This window comes from Chrysochloris asiatica, unplaced genomic scaffold (assembly GCF_000296735.1).
Source record: "Chrysochloris asiatica unplaced genomic scaffold, ChrAsi1.0 scaffold00169, whole genome shotgun sequence".
NCBI classification, from domain to species: domain Eukaryota; kingdom Metazoa; phylum Chordata; class Mammalia; order Afrosoricida; family Chrysochloridae; genus Chrysochloris; species Chrysochloris asiatica.
The window spans coordinates 1,278,711-1,294,418 of record NW_006408687.1 but is presented as its reverse complement, the minus strand read 5'-3'; the positions used below and the strand labels follow the sequence as shown (position 1 = coordinate 1,294,418).

Genomic DNA, 15,708 nt, shown 5'->3' with positions numbered 1-15,708 from the left:
CCGCATATGCTTTCGGAAAAACCCTGGAATAAGTTTGTTGGGGCTGGCTCCCGGCAACTGTCCCTGCTTTAAAAAATAAACAGTTGCCCAGTTTTATTTTTCTGAGCACTAGTATGCAATGGAGTCCAGGTGTGGCACTGTATGATAAGCACTGGACTACTAACCACAAAGTTGGTCATCCAAACCACCAGGCTATCCTTGGAAGCCCTACACAGGATTGCTATGAGTTTGAATCAACGCCACGGCACTTAACAACAACAACAGTATGCACTGTTAATTGTTTTTTTCCTATATGGAATCATAATTTGTGATAAAAAAAAGTGTATCATACATTTATCTCCTTGGTAAATTAGATGATTCATAGCAGTGAAGGGCCTTTGAGATAGACACAACATCTTAGTATTTTAGATCAACTCTATTTAAACAATGCTTTGAATACAGCAGATGCAAAATTTGTGTTTGAGGAATCTGTACTTTTGAACCTAAATTATCTATGAATATTGTGAGATATCGTTAAGGCAGTAGGTTATACTGGTTTCTATGAATTCCGTTTGCGCATATGTTTTACAGAACCTATATAACCTTGTATTTCAATGTAGTAACTGAATTATTGTAGTAAGATGTCAAGATATGTTCAATAAAAGCATAGGAAGTATTTAAAACACATGCTGACCACTGCAATATAAATGGAAGAGACCCCAAAATGCTATATTAATATTATAAATATTAAAACCAGCATGAGCCTCAATACAAATAGAATTTATGTCACTTACCTGACTTATTACTTTTCAGGAGAATGACACGCTGGGGAGAATTTGATGATCTTTATCATATTAGTGATCTGGACAGGACCCAGATTCCTGTGATTGAAGCAAAGAAGTTTGGGGAAGGTCAGTATCAAAATCTTATTAGTAGGGCAGGCTTTTTTTTTTTAACCAATGAGAAAGAATTCTTCTAAATTACTTTTTTAAATCTAACATTTTACACACTACTGTTCAGTAAACTCCTAATATACAAGCATGAGTCAAAAATTATCCCCATTCTAACTGTAGAATTTATTTTAATCAACTTTTAGAAAGGACAAATGCATCATTTTTTTTATATCTTGAGAGTAAATGGCAGAGTAAATGGAAACATCCTCAATCATCAACCAACAAAAATTTCAAAATCAACCATCAGCAGGAAAATTGATGCTTACAATTTTCTGGGATCCTAAAGGGTCAGTATTGGAACACTATCAGAAAAAAGGTTCAACAATAAGCAATGCTGGTTACAGTGAGATGCTCACTGAAAGCTGAAGCCTAAACTTCAGATTAAATGTAGAGGATTGCTATCCAAGGGTCTTATGATACTGCATGACAATGCATGGTCACACACCTCTGCCCACACTGTTGACACTCTGCAAAAACTTCGTTTTGTAGTGTTAAATCATCCTGCCTATTGTCCTGATCTTGCTCCATCAGACTTTCACCTGTTTGGTTCCATGAAGGCGATACTTCAAGGATGAAGAGTCACCTCTGATGAATAAATGTACATTTGTGGCTCACAGCTCAGCCTAAAATATTTTTTAATAAGGGAATATGAAAACCTTGTTGACAGATGGAAAATATGTGTTGAAAAGAAAGGAAGTGTTTTATTCTCCAAATAAGATGTACATAGGACATGAAAGCTGCCAAAATCATTAGTCATTGTTGTTGTTTATGGGGTTTCCAAGGTGGTGGGCTTGAACCACTCATCTTAAAGTTAGGAGTCGCATGCCAATCCTACATGGAAAATGCAAATCAAAGGTAAATGACATACTATTTCATAGTCACTTGTTGTGGTTAGGTGCTGTCAAGTCATTTTGGACTTTCTCTAAAGTTTTATTAAAATAAATTCTACAGACAGAGTGCGGATAATTTTTAGCTCACCGTCGTGAGTGTGTGTGTGTGTGTGTGTGTGTGTGTATTTACGTCTCTTATGAGCAAAGTAACTTAAGTCACTGTAATTCTCAGATGATATTTAAGAACCTTACTTTACCTTACATATTAAAAAAATGTGATTTTTTTTAAAATGTCAGCAAAGTATGTATATTTATTAGATTTGGAGATGTATTTTGAATGAAGTTTGTGTATATATAATTGTTCAATATTGTCTGCAAGGATTAGGATCATTTATTGTAGTCAGTAGCTCTTAATGTTAGACCATGCCCTCTTTTTAGAAGTTGAATATTTTATTTAACTAATGAGTATTTACATAACATTGCCCATTTCAGTATGTTGGAGTAACTTTTTATATTTCGTGGAGTCATTTCAAACATTTATTTAAAAGACAGAACGAATTATTTGCTTGAAAATCAAGAGGGCTACTATTAAACTTGATAAACAAATGACAATTGCCACCTTCTGTGAACTGTAACATTTGCCATCATAATAAGGGTTTGTGGCGATGTGATTATAATAATGATATCAATGGCTATCATTTCATGAGACTCAGCTATGGGTCAGGCATGTATTTTATATGCAATTCTAAAATACACATAAAGATCTATAGAGATCCATGGAGGAGCTGATGAGTGACGTGAAGGGGGGGTTTATTTTCCAGCAGTAGTGATATAATCAAGCCAGGTTTAAACTGAATAGGCTATCCTACTAGAATGATCTTTATGAGTTTGCCAACAGCTTCCAATTTTTAGTTATTATTTTTTTCCAAATCCTTCTCAATTTGGCCTGCTTTTGTGGTGCTATAGGATAAGCACTCAACTGAAAAGTTGGCTTGAACTGCAAGGTCAGTGGTTCAAACTCACCAGCTGTTCCTTGGAAACTCTATTCAGTGTTGCTACAATTCGGAATCAACTTAACAGCACTTAACAACAGCAAAAACAACAACTGTCTCCATAATAAGCCACATTCTATAACAAATCTAGTCTTCCTTCAGTGGTTCCTTTTCTAGCTTTAGGGGTTCTTGTAATTGTGTTATACAGCAACCCTTCCAAATAGGCCTTTAAACAGTTTAAGGACACCCAATATCTTTGCATCAAATATAACATAAAAATCTACTTCTGTCCTCACACAACAAAATCAGATAAAAGTACTTCAGAAAAGTGAAGGATTTCACATCTATCTGATAATAATCTTAACATAATAAATGTTATAGTTGTTGTTAGGTGCCATCAAGTTGATTCTGATTCATAGTGAACAACAGAACAAAGAACTTTGTGGTTCTATACCATCTTCACAATTGTTGTTTTGTTTGAGCCCATTACTACTGCCACTGTGTTAGTCCATCAATACCTACTTAAAAGCCCAAAGTGAAGTACAACAAATGGTCCTGTTCTTAGATGCTTAGTTGATGAAATTAGCAAAGATTCTAATTACAAGTAGATAAAGGAGAAGACAGGTTTGAAATCTCCTGCCTCTTCAGCTTAAAATATTTTATAGTTTGACCCAATTCTACTTAAATGATCTCTGCCTACCAAGTAGATAGGTAAAGTAGAGGATCAGCAACAAAGAGGAGGATCTTCTATGAGATAGATTGACACAAAGGCTGCCACAATGGACTCAAACATAGCAGTGACTGTGAGTATGGCACAGGACAGTGCAGTGTTTTGTTGTTCATACATAGAGTCACTATGAGTTGGAACCGACTAAATGCCACCTGGCAAAAAGAACATCAATGCTATATTACAATCTTATACCCCAAAATCTGCTATAGAAATTGGACTCTAACTAAAAAACTTAATTATGACTAGTACATTATGGATCAATGGGTATACACGGCCCAATGAGAATAACAAGACAGTGAGTGGATGATGAGGGACAAAAGTAATTTATATTATATTTCTTGTATGTTCTAGAAAACATTTATATGAATAATCTCCATGATTTGTTACCATTAGACACTAGTACAAAGTATTGTTTTCCTTTGGGCTTTATAAAAGTTGGAAACAAAGTCCTTAGAGGCTCTCCAAAGAACATACTTGTCTTCTCAACGATCTTTCAGCGACTTTAGCCAATGTCTGTCTTTTTAGAAAAGGTCCAGTGAACCTTGAATCAAAGAAAATTAGGACTCTAGGTATGAATCTATCATTAACCAGTATCGTGTCCATAGGAAAGTCACTTTAGCTCGCTGTACCTTAGTGATCTCACAATTGGTTATTAGATTTCTTTTATTATAACATCCTGAAATTTCATATAATGCATTAACCCCCAAAACATTAAAATTGAAAGAATACTCAAACTCCAGTTATATGATCATTTCCTTGATAAAAAAAATTGACTGTAAGAATTTTCCAGAAATGGTCTCAGACAGCATGCAGTATATTAATATATAGCTAAGTAGTGGACTATTCAATTTTTAAACTGCCAGGAGATAACAAAATTACTGAAAATTAATGAAAACATATACAAATCCATCCAGGATGCTAGAAGGTGGAGAGCTAAATGACATAGGCTTATAATCTTTATTCTTCCCAGATTATTTATCTTATCACAGCAGCACCTTGAAGTCTCATGCAAATGAAGAGCCAGAATCCCCACTACTCTACAGAACTATGAGTGAAGCAGCCTTGGTGAGAAAAAGGATGAAGTCTCCAATGATGGAACGAAAAGATAGACAGAACCATAGGGCCTCTATCAATGGACACTTCTATGACCATGAGGTGAATTGCATTTCTATCAGTTCAATTTAAAATAGTGTTGTCTATTGAACTAACAATACCACTGAATTCAGCTTACAATGAAAAATAGTAATAATAGCAATAAAACATTGTTTTGTGTTGATTCCAACTCATGGTGAATCCCTGTGTGTCAGAGAAGAACTGTCCATAGAGTTTTCAATGGCTGATTTTTCTGAAGTAGTCCACCAGGTCTTTTTTGTAAAGTACCTCTGGGTGATTTTGAACCACTTACCTCTGCGTTAGCATCCAAGGAAATATATTAAGTGTTTGTGACACCCAGAGACTCCCAAATAATAATAGTGGTAACATATCTAACATTTATCCTAAGTGCTAGATATTAAATGGTTTTAAATTCATTTTTAATTAATTATTTCATTAATCATTAGAACAACATTCTAAAGTAGATATCATTGTTTTCTCCAATTTGTTGTTGTTGTTGCTGTTGTTAAGTGTTGTAGAGTCAGTTCCAACTTATAGCAACCCTATATAGGGTTTCCGAGGAGCATCTGGTAGGTTTGAACTGCCAATCTTGTGGTTCGAAATCCAATGTTGCCCCCACAGCATCACACTTTAAAAGATGAGTTAATTGAAGTTAACAGAGGTTAAGTCATTTGTCTTTGTCATGTTGCATTTGAGTAGTAACTAAACTTGAACCCAGGTTTGTCTGATTTCAGAACCCACTTTCTTAGCCACTGTGAAGGGTGAACCCATCTGAACTGGGTTGAATAGTATCTTCTAAAAATTCATGGCTCCCTGAATCCTGTGGATATGAAAACTCTATTTAGAAAAAGCATTTTTGCAGATATAACTAGCTAGGGTGGGCCTTAATCCATTATGATGGTGTCCTTATAAAGAGAGGAAAATTTGGACCCAGAGACTCAGAGGGAAGGGAGCTCTGTGAAGATGGAGACAGAGATTTGAAGTGATGGATCTACAAGACAAAGAATGCTCCATGAGGAAGCCAGGTGCAAAATATTGACTCTTATTAGTTAATACTTTTTTAAGTATGTATATGACAATTTTTTTATAGACATCAATTTTCACTCCAGCCTTTGAATCAGAAACTAAAGTCAGAGTAAACAGTCACATGAGCACTGAAGAAGTGATAAAGCAACTTCTCCAAAAATTCAAGGTAATCTTCATCACTAAACTCGGCTATAAATGTCTCTCTCGTATGCAATGTAGCTGCAGAAACTTCTCTAAACACACTCTTCTAAAAAAAAAAACACCTGAATATATAAATTCTATTTTAATTGGCTGCTCAGTTGTGAAGGATTCTTTCTTGTATAGAACTGCTTTTAGTAACTGTGCCCTGCATGAAATCATATTCTTCCCAGAGAAGCAAAAAACTCTGATTTATTGTCTGAAAGTGAAGAAGCAAATGTATTAATTGAATCTAGGTGATTGAGATAAGATCATATGAAAACAAATAATTCATGCTTGTTTGTATTTTTGCCCTTTTACAGATTGAAAATAGTCCCCAGGATTTTGCTCTTTACATTATTTTTTCAACAGGAGGTAAGAAAGCTTATAATTTTTTCTTAAGTTTTTAATTGTGAATTATATCATAGTTTACATGGGAGAACATTAGCTTTACATTCATCATATCTTTTTTCACTGCATTGCAATGATTACAATTCCCTGCATGCATCATCAAACAGCCAAAGGGTACACCCTGCAATCCTGCCCCCTGGCCATCAACACACAGACCTTCTCCCTCCCAGAGTCCAGAGTCCCCAGCTGCTCCATCCTTCCACATCATCATCTCTGCCTCCATCTCTGGCATCACTGCTTCTCTGGATAAGATTCTGCAGTCCGCTCTTCTCCCTTGATGGTCCCAGGGTCCTCCGCAACTAGACTGCAAGATCAGCCACTCCCCTCCTTTTGTTACAAAATATCTACCTCTACATTTGCAACAATCACAATCAGTTCTGATAGCAATTATTCACTATTGAAACACAAGAATCTTTATCCCCATCTCCTTCACCAGTCCCATCTAGACAAGTTAGAAAACACTCAGTGGAGATTCTACCTTCCCCGTACCCCCTGAAACTAGGCTCCCTCTTAAAACATTATAAGCCAGTCACTTCGTGCCTTTGTAGCCACCCACCCACCATTTTGGATAACCAATGTCTAAGTTGCCCATCCATATCAATCCTGTGTACTGAGGAAGAAAGCTTATAATTTAAATGCACTCTTCCCACATGACTCCAATGTGTTGCAGTTTTCTGGCCATAGAGAAGGCAGAAGAGCCATGCACCTCCTGTTGTGGAAAGAAGGAGAGAGGGAAGGAGAAAGGAAGGAAAGTATGGAAGGAGGAAGGGACGGAGGAAAGAAGGAAGAAAAGGGGAAAGAAAAGGAGGAGAGAAGAAGGCAGGGTACTTGTGTGTTCTCTATGCATAAATATTTGAATGAATGAAAAATTACATATCGTATAGAATTATTGAGTCAATAGTTAGTATATGTGTGTGTATATATATATATATATATACTTTGTTGTTGTGAAGTGCCGTCGAGTCAGTTCCAACCCATAGTGACCTTGGGTTTCTGAGGAGCAGCTGGTGATCTTGAACTTCTGACCTTGAAGTTCAAACGGCTTTTGCAGTCTGGCACATATATATATCCTAGTGTGGCGCTGTGGGTTAATGCACCAGACTGCAAAGCCAGTTTGATCTGCAAGGTCAGCAGTTCAAGCTCACCAACCACCCCTAGGAAACCCTGTACAAGGTCGTTATGGGTTGGAAGTGACTCAAGAGCACTTAACAACGATATGTGTGTGTGTGTGCGTGTGTGTATACATACACACATACATATAGGAGTCCTGATGTAGTAATGAAGGATTAGCACTGCACTGCTAATTGTAAGACCGGCAGTTCAAAACCAACAGCTGTCCACTCACACCTCACTCCTTGGAAAGCCTATATAAGGTCTCTATGAGTCAAAACTGACTAGATGGTGTTTAACAACAACAAAATATTCCTGCGGATGTTTTTGTTGTTGTTGTTGTTTTCAAGGCATGTGTATATCCAGTGTGTGTGTGTGGGCGGGGGTGTGTGATGCATAGAAGTCCTGGTGTAGGAAGAGCACTGGACTGCAAACCTCAAGGTCAAAAGTTCAAACCCACCACCTACTCCTTGAAAACTCTATACAAGATCTCTATGAGTCCGAACCAACTCTAGGGCACTTAACAACAACAAAGTACTAAAATGTACAAAAGCCAGAACCTGTATAAGGTGGAAACCTGTCAGAGTAGGAAAACCCAAATAGTATCCACTAAAATACGTGATAGAAAAGTAGTCAGGCTGTACCTTGTCAAAATGGGAAAGCTGTGAGACCCAGAAAAACAGGGCATCCCATTGAGTCTCACTGGATACACGTAACAAGAGAGAGTGAGAGTCTCTAAGTGGCACAAACTGTTAAGTACTCGACTACTACCCAAGAGGTTGACAGTTTGAAAGCACAAGAGGGACCTTGGAAGATAGACCCAGTGATCTGCTTCTAACAGTACAGGCTTCAAAACCCTGTGGAGTGCAGTTCTACTCTGCAGACACAGCGTCATCATAAGTCAAAACCAACCGAAGTTGGCTTGGTTTTCTAAAGATATGCAAGGATAAATCACAAAGTTTTGATACTAATGTTACAGTTCATACATACATAGGCTTATTCCAAACAATCCATATTTAAAGTATATCTCTGATCAGTGGATGGCTGCAAACAAATTCAGTAATACACCTTTATTAGTCTTGTTGTTGTTGTTGTTGCTATGGTCGATTCTGACCCATAGTGACCCTGTATAGGGTTTCCAAGGAGCAGTTGGTGAGCTTGCACCACCAACTTTAAAGTTCAAATGACTTGTCAGTCTGACACATTAGTCTGACACATTATTAGGACTCCTTAGTCTTGTTGTTAAGTGCCGTCAAGTTGATTCTGACCCTTAGCGCCCCTGTATAGGGTTTCCAAGGAGAGACTGGTGAGCTTGAACCGCTGGCCTTGAGATTCAAACGACTTTGCAGTCTGGCACATTAACCCACAGCGCTACACCAGGACTCCTACTCTTCTTAGGATGCCTTAAATAAAAAATATAATAAAGGCCCAATGCAAACAATTGCCTCTGAGGGGATCTGCTGTGAAAGTCAAGTCATAGAGGTCAATTCAGAAGGATTATGACAACTGTATTTTGAAGTTTGAAAGGGGTAACCTTGGTAGATTTCTTGAAGGACACAGGCCAATCACAGGGGCTTCTTAGGAAAACATCTTAAGAATATTGAAAACTGTACTGGTGAAAAAAACATCAGAAAGGTTGTGTCAAAGAATTGTATTCCATTGTGACAGTGTACCTACTCATCCTTCTAGGGTATCAAGGGCTGTTTTAGGAAAATTTCCAATTTATCCTAGAACCCTGATCTTGTCCCTTCAGACTTCTTTTTATTCCCCAAACTAAAACAAACAGAACATTTAAAAAGAGTACAATTTGAATCTCTAAAGGATGCCAAAACTACCATTTTCATGTGGTTTAAACCGAAGATTATGAAATTCTTCAGGGAAAGATTAGAGAGATGGGACACCACCTTCAATAGTGTGTACATATAGGTGGAGGGTATGTGGAAAAACAACACCTTTACGTTTTGATATTTTTGTTTAATAAAAGTTTCTATGATTTTGTAGCAAGACTTTTTGACTTATGCTTGATTTCTATTTAGGCATGTGGCTTGACAAAAGCCATAAATGATCTGACCAACATAATCAAAAACAAGGTTAAATTTCTGAGATAGTAAGTTAAACCTTTAAGGACAAAAAAAGGAAGAATTCCATTTTCAGTATTAAAAAAAAAAAAAAAAAAAATTCCTTTCAGTTTGTTATTTTGTGTCTCCCTCCCAGAATGTGTTCTTTTGAGGTCCCGTTTATTTCAAGGGGAGCTATAGAAAGAAAAGAATTGGCCAATTATCTTGATTGTTGTTGGTTCTTGTTTTCATTTACAGAGCAGAGGAAGCTAAAGAAGACAGACATTCCTCTCCTGCAGCGCCTCCTACAGGGACCTTCTGAAAAGCATGCTCGCATTTTCCTCATGGATAAAGATGCTGAAGAAATTAGCAGTGATGTATAACACCTTAATCCTGAATCAGTCTTTGTTTCCCTTCTTAATCAGCATTTCCAACATCAATATTCTGCTTTCTTTTCTTTCTTTCCCTTTCTCAGGTGGCTCAGTACATTAACTTCCATTTTTCTCTCTTGGACTCTATTCTTCAAAGATTAAATGAAGAAGAGAAAAGAGAGATTCAAAGAACAGTAACAAAGTAAGTCAAGAGTAAACACTCTGCTTACATGGTATTTTAATAAGCTCCAAGGCATATAAAGTGTTCAATTTTTAATTTTTTTTCCTCTCTTTATTTTCAGATTCAATACAGAAAAGGCTATTATACTGAAATGTCTTCAAAGTAAATGGGTAGTAACAACAGAGACAACAGTTTAACATTACAGGTCGCTATTGCAATTGTGGGGATGGCACAGGACAAAGCAGTGTTTTGTTTTGTTGGACATAGTTCACTATGAGTCGGAACTATCTCAAAGATACGTAACAACACCAAACTGCTAAAACATGCCAACAAGTTAGAGAGCTATTACTATTTAATGAGTGCATAAATGCCACACCTACATTATATAACCCTAGTTAATCAGAGATAAACTTTTTGAACATTCAAATTTCTACAGATTTAGGTTTTACATATACATATATATAATTGAATGTCCAAAAAGCTTGACTTTGGTTAAATAGGGTTCACAGTTGGACTAAAATAAGCTTGAATTGAATTTCAGTAACTGAAATAAACTTGAATACTGTGTATTCCAAATGCCAATGAACTTGAATTGAAAAGGCATTTTCAGACATCATGCAGCTTAAGCTTCTTTTAGCTAGAACTCTCAAATGAACTGAAATACCATGAACCAGTTCTCAGAAATGACTCAGAAGTAAGAAGTACATCTCAAATTTTTTTTTTAAAGTACATATTTACAATATGTTTGATAGTTCCTTGGAAACTGCCATTTTCCTAAAATCTAAGACTATTCTTATATGGACCGATGAGTTTTATCTGTAACATCAGCACTCTCTGTCCTTTAAGAAAGAAAAGGTAGTATTTTTAATAGAAAATGTTCGCATAGAAAAGAACCCTGATGGTACAGTGGTTAACTTCTTAGTTGCTAACCAGAGGGTTCCTGGGGTCAGGATAAGCACTGGACTGCTAACAACAAGGTCAGCAACTCAAATCCCCCAACCACTCATGGAAACCCTATACAGGGTCCATAATGACTTGGAACTGACTCAATGTGTCACACAACAAGAACAAGGGTCAGCCGTTCAAACCTACCAATCATTCCATGGAAGAGAGGTGTGGCACTTGGCTTCAGTAAAGATTACAGCCTTGGAAACCCTATGGGGTAGTTCTACTTTGTCCTATTGTTGTTGTTGTTAAGTGCCGTCGAGTCGGTTCCGACCCATAGCGACCTTGTACAGGGTTTCCGAGGGTGTTGCTATAAGTCAGAATCCATGCAACAACAGTGGACTTATTTTGAGGGGAAGAAAAGTGGGTGGTATGAAAATATCCAGTGAACTTGAATTTAAATGGCATTTTCAGACATCATGCAGTCCAAGCTTCTTAGCTAGAACTCTCAAGAGAACTGAAATACCATGAACCAACTCTCAGAAATGACTCAGAAGTAAAAGCTACCGGTTCTTGAAATAAAAAAGCCACACATGCTTAAACCTCAGACAAGAAAATGCAAATGACTAGTAAGCATAGAAGGACAATGTTTCCACTTGACAGTAATCAACTCTATTACCCTGTGTCCAGTTAGAAGACAGAAATCGTGCAGTGAACTAAACAGAAGTTTAATATAAAGAATTATTAAGCTGTGATAGAAGAGTAACTATAAAAGTGGAAAGAGAACTCTACAGGGCACCCTTGAAGTAAAAACAGAGTACCACTGAAGGAATAGCTTAGAATGAGGGTCCAAAATTCACTGGAGAAGTTAGGATTGCAGTCCACTGGATAGTGGAGATGTTCTCTGGCTTACTCAAGTCAGAGCTGGGCCACAGTTGCCAGATAAGCAGAAGTAACCCTTTGGGGTGTAAACAAGCCAAGGGAAATGGGCAAATGTGCAGAAGAGTTGGGTGTGACTATAGGCACAAGGTCTGGAGTGCTTGGTGTCTATATCAAAAGGGTCACAGGGAACAAACCTTTGGGGAACATATGAGACAAGACTGAGCAATCATGTACTCAGAGAGGGCTGGGGTACCACTGTGGGAGCTGCTGGGATTGGAAGCTGGAGAGCCCCTGCATGTCTGAGTGTGACTTGCAGTTCAGCAGTTTCAAGAGGCTGCTATGAACAAAGGCTGGGCAGCTGGCTACTTAGGTGGACACACACAGGGCTGAAGAAAGGCTGTGGCGAAGTGATTTGAGCTGGCGTACAAGGCTGTACTGAGGCTCCAGGCTGTGCTTCAAACCAGTTGTGAGTGAGTCAGTGTGTGTCAGAGTAGAACTGTGCTAGATAGGGTTGTTTAATGATTGATTTTATGCAAGTGGATTTCCAGGTCTTTCTTTCTAAGACCTCTGGTGAACTCAAACCACTAGTTTTTTGCACGGCTCGGGGACAACCCAAGCTACACTAGCTTTGCTCAAAACTAGAACTGGACAAAGAAAGAGGGTGCTCTATAGGAATGGACTACTAGAGAAAACCCTCTGGGGTGAAGGAAATCTGTTCTCCAGGATCCTGGCCAGCTAACAAAGAGCCTTCCTCTTGCAACGTCTCTCCAGCGCCCTCTACTGACAAAGCATAACATCATACCAGCTATAAAGAATTAAAGGCCCATTCATATCAATATGCATACAGCAAACAACAAAGACTGAATTTGCAGCTGAGAAGCAATAAAATGAGAACTGACACATATAAAAACAAAGTTAAAGAAAAATGGGATATATTTTTTGTCTGTTAGAAGCATTTAAGGAATGATAATAGAAACTAAACTAATTTTAATGAGATGAGCACTCATAAGTGCTGGTAAAAATACAAATGATATAACCTTTCTTAAAAGCAATGAAGTTGTAAGTTTATCCTGCATTCCTACTTCTAACATCTTAGTATGTAGAAATAATCAGAAACATAAAGATGTTCTGCAAAGATTTTCATTATATTTATTATGGCAAAAGAAAATAGTCTAATTTTCAAAAAGAGAAAAAGAAGGAAGAAAGAAAGGAGATGCCTACTCTAGAATATTATACAGCCATTACAGTTATATTCCCTAATATGTTTTCATTGTAAGATAATTTCTACTTCTATATCCAATCCTCATATCTAATAAGTATACCCATACACATATGCATTTCAAAATATGTGTATCCCTAAGAAATGTGCTACAGGTTGAATTGTGTCTCAAAAAAATATTTTCTGAAGTCCTTACCCCTGTATCTGTTGAAACGACCCTGGTTAGAAATAATAATTTGTTATGCTAATGAGGTTATACTATTGGTGTCCTGGTCTGGCTCTGTAGGGTAATTACTGAACTGCTAACTGCGAGATCTGTGGTTCAAACCCACCAAGAATTCCTCAGACACTCCATACAGGGTTTCTATGAGTTGGAACCAACTCGGTGACATTTAACAATAACAATAATGAGGCTATGCCAGTAGGGTTGGCCCTAAACCTAATCGTTTCTAAGTAATGTCTTATAAAAAGCAAACCACCAGCAGCTATGTGAGTAGACCATCGTGGAAGTCTTCAGGTGACCCCTGTCTATCAGCTTCACTGAAATTTCATGCCAGATCCTTCACAGAAAACCTAGCTAACTCAGGTCTCAATTCCTGATTCTCAGAAATGTGTGACAGAATATTTGTTGTAGTTGTCTGCTAAATTTGGGAGTGATTTGATACAGAGCAATAGATAACTAATACAATTTCTGAGACAAAAATGTGTTCACTTCAGAGACATCTTTGCAAAATGCAAGAATATAAACTTTTGTCACAAAACTATTTAAATATACTTTGTTGTTATTGTTAAGTGCTGTTAACTCAGTTTTGACCCATAGCAACCATGTAAAGGGTTTCATAGGAGCAGCTGGTGAGCTTGAACCACCAGCCTTGTGATTCAAACAAACTTTGCAGTCCAGTGCATTAATCCACAGTGCCACACCAGGATTCCATTCTTTCTTTAGGTGCTCCAATATTTCACTACCTGTTACATACTAGTTCAAATTCAATTCTAGATTATATGTTCTACTGTGGTGCTGTGAGGAATACTGGTATGACACTGTAGGATAAGCGCTGAACTACTCATTGTAATGTCGACAGTTCAAACCCACCAACCACTCCTAGAAAAGCCTGTACAGGGTCTCTATGAGTCAGAAAGGACTCAACAACAACAGTAACATTAATGGTTCAGGACCTGTCACATTTATCATTGTATATTTTGCTGTACTTAATGTTATGTGTTGTACATAGGATGTGTTCAATGAAAACTAAATTAATAAAAGAATAGCTGAATGAGTAAATGAATGGTCTGAAATATGTTTACAAAAGCCCTTGGATAGATGCCTTCTTTTACACAAGCCTAATTTGGTAAGTGAAAAAATATAAAACTTTTTCAACACTCTCCCTAGTGCAGTGGTGTGCTTTACTATCTTTAGTTCTATAAAATATTCAGTTAGACAGTGTTATTGTAGAATGTGATTTAGTCCTGTTCATATTGACTTCTGCAGCTCAATGGGAAAATTTTTCATTAGCAAGGTAGTTGATGAGGGGGTATAACAATGAGAGACATTCAGAGTAGACTGCTCTATAGGTTTTTCTTGCCCGTGGTCTTTACAGAAGCAGTTTACCGGGCCTTTTCTTTATTGGAACCACTGGTGGGTTCTAACAGCTAAGCTTTGGGTTAGTAATTGACAGTAAATTGCTTGCATCACCCCTTCAAAGACCTCCATCTGTCTTCTAAATTAATAATAATAGCTAACATTTGAAATGGCCAATATTTGTCCTGCAAAGAATAACAATTTCATATTGTTCAAAACAAAATGTATTTAGGCAAAATATTGAATGATGCAGAAAGCATCAAAAGAAGATGGAAGGTATACACAGAGTCACTGTACCAAAAACAAATAGCTAATGTTCAATCATTTCAAGAGATAGCATATGATCACGAGTCAATGGTACTAAAGGAAGAATGTGTTGGCAAAGAACAAGGCTCTGGGAATTGATGGAATAAAAATGGAAATCTTTCAACAAACTGATGAGGTACTGGAGGCATTCACTCGTCTATGGCAAGAAATCTGGAAGACAGATACTTTGTAAACTGATTAAAAGAGGCCCATATTTAACCCATTCCAAAGAGAGATGACTCAATAGAACGCAGAAATCATCAGACAGTATTATTATATCATATTCAAGTAAAATTTTGCTAAAGACAATTCAAACACAACTGTTAATAGTACATTGACAGGGAGTTACTACAGGTTCAAGGTGGATTCAGACAAGACTGTGAAATGAGTGATATCATTGCTGATGTCAGATAGATCTTGGCAGAATGCAGAGAATAGCAGAAATATGTTTACCTGTGTTTTATTGATTATGCAAAGACTTTCAATTGTGTGAATCATGACAATCTATGAACAACAATATGGAGAATGAGTATTCCAGAACACTTAACTGTGCTTATGAAGAACCTGTAGATATACCAGAAGGCAGTCATTCTAGCAGAACAAGGGAATACTGAGTGATTTAAAATCAGGAAAGATGTGTGCTGGGCTGGTATTCTTTTCCCATACTTATTTGCTCTGCATGCAGAACAAAGAACCAGGGCAATTGTATTGAAGAAGAACACGGCATCAAGATTGGAGGAAGACGCATTAACAACCTTAAAGAAACAGATGATATACCTTGTTTGCTGAATATGAAGAGGACTAAAATGCTTACTGATGAAGATAAAATCCAAGTCTTCAGTATGATTTGCACCTCACTGTAAAGAAAATAAAAATCCTCACCATTGGAGCAATAATACCATCATGA

General features: G+C 37.2%; 1 protein-coding gene across 1 annotated transcript in view; it reads left to right on the top strand.

The window, feature by feature from the left end:
* RASSF6 (Ras association (RalGDS/AF-6) domain family member 6) overlaps positions 1 to 10,127 on the top strand; it is a 110,022-nt gene extending 99,895 nt beyond the window's left edge. Inside the window, exons 7-13 of the mRNA XM_006871589.1 lie at positions 796 to 890; positions 4,455 to 4,639; positions 5,688 to 5,789; positions 6,124 to 6,175; positions 9,637 to 9,755; positions 9,854 to 9,951; positions 10,052 to 10,127. Coding sequence (XP_006871651.1) covers positions 796 to 890; positions 4,455 to 4,639; positions 5,688 to 5,789; positions 6,124 to 6,175; positions 9,637 to 9,755; positions 9,854 to 9,951; positions 10,052 to 10,127 — 727 coding nt within the window. The remainder of the gene's footprint in view (positions 1 to 795; positions 891 to 4,454; positions 4,640 to 5,687; positions 5,790 to 6,123; positions 6,176 to 9,636; positions 9,756 to 9,853; positions 9,952 to 10,051) is intronic.
* The last annotated feature ends 5,581 nt before the right edge of the window (positions 10,128 to 15,708 follow it).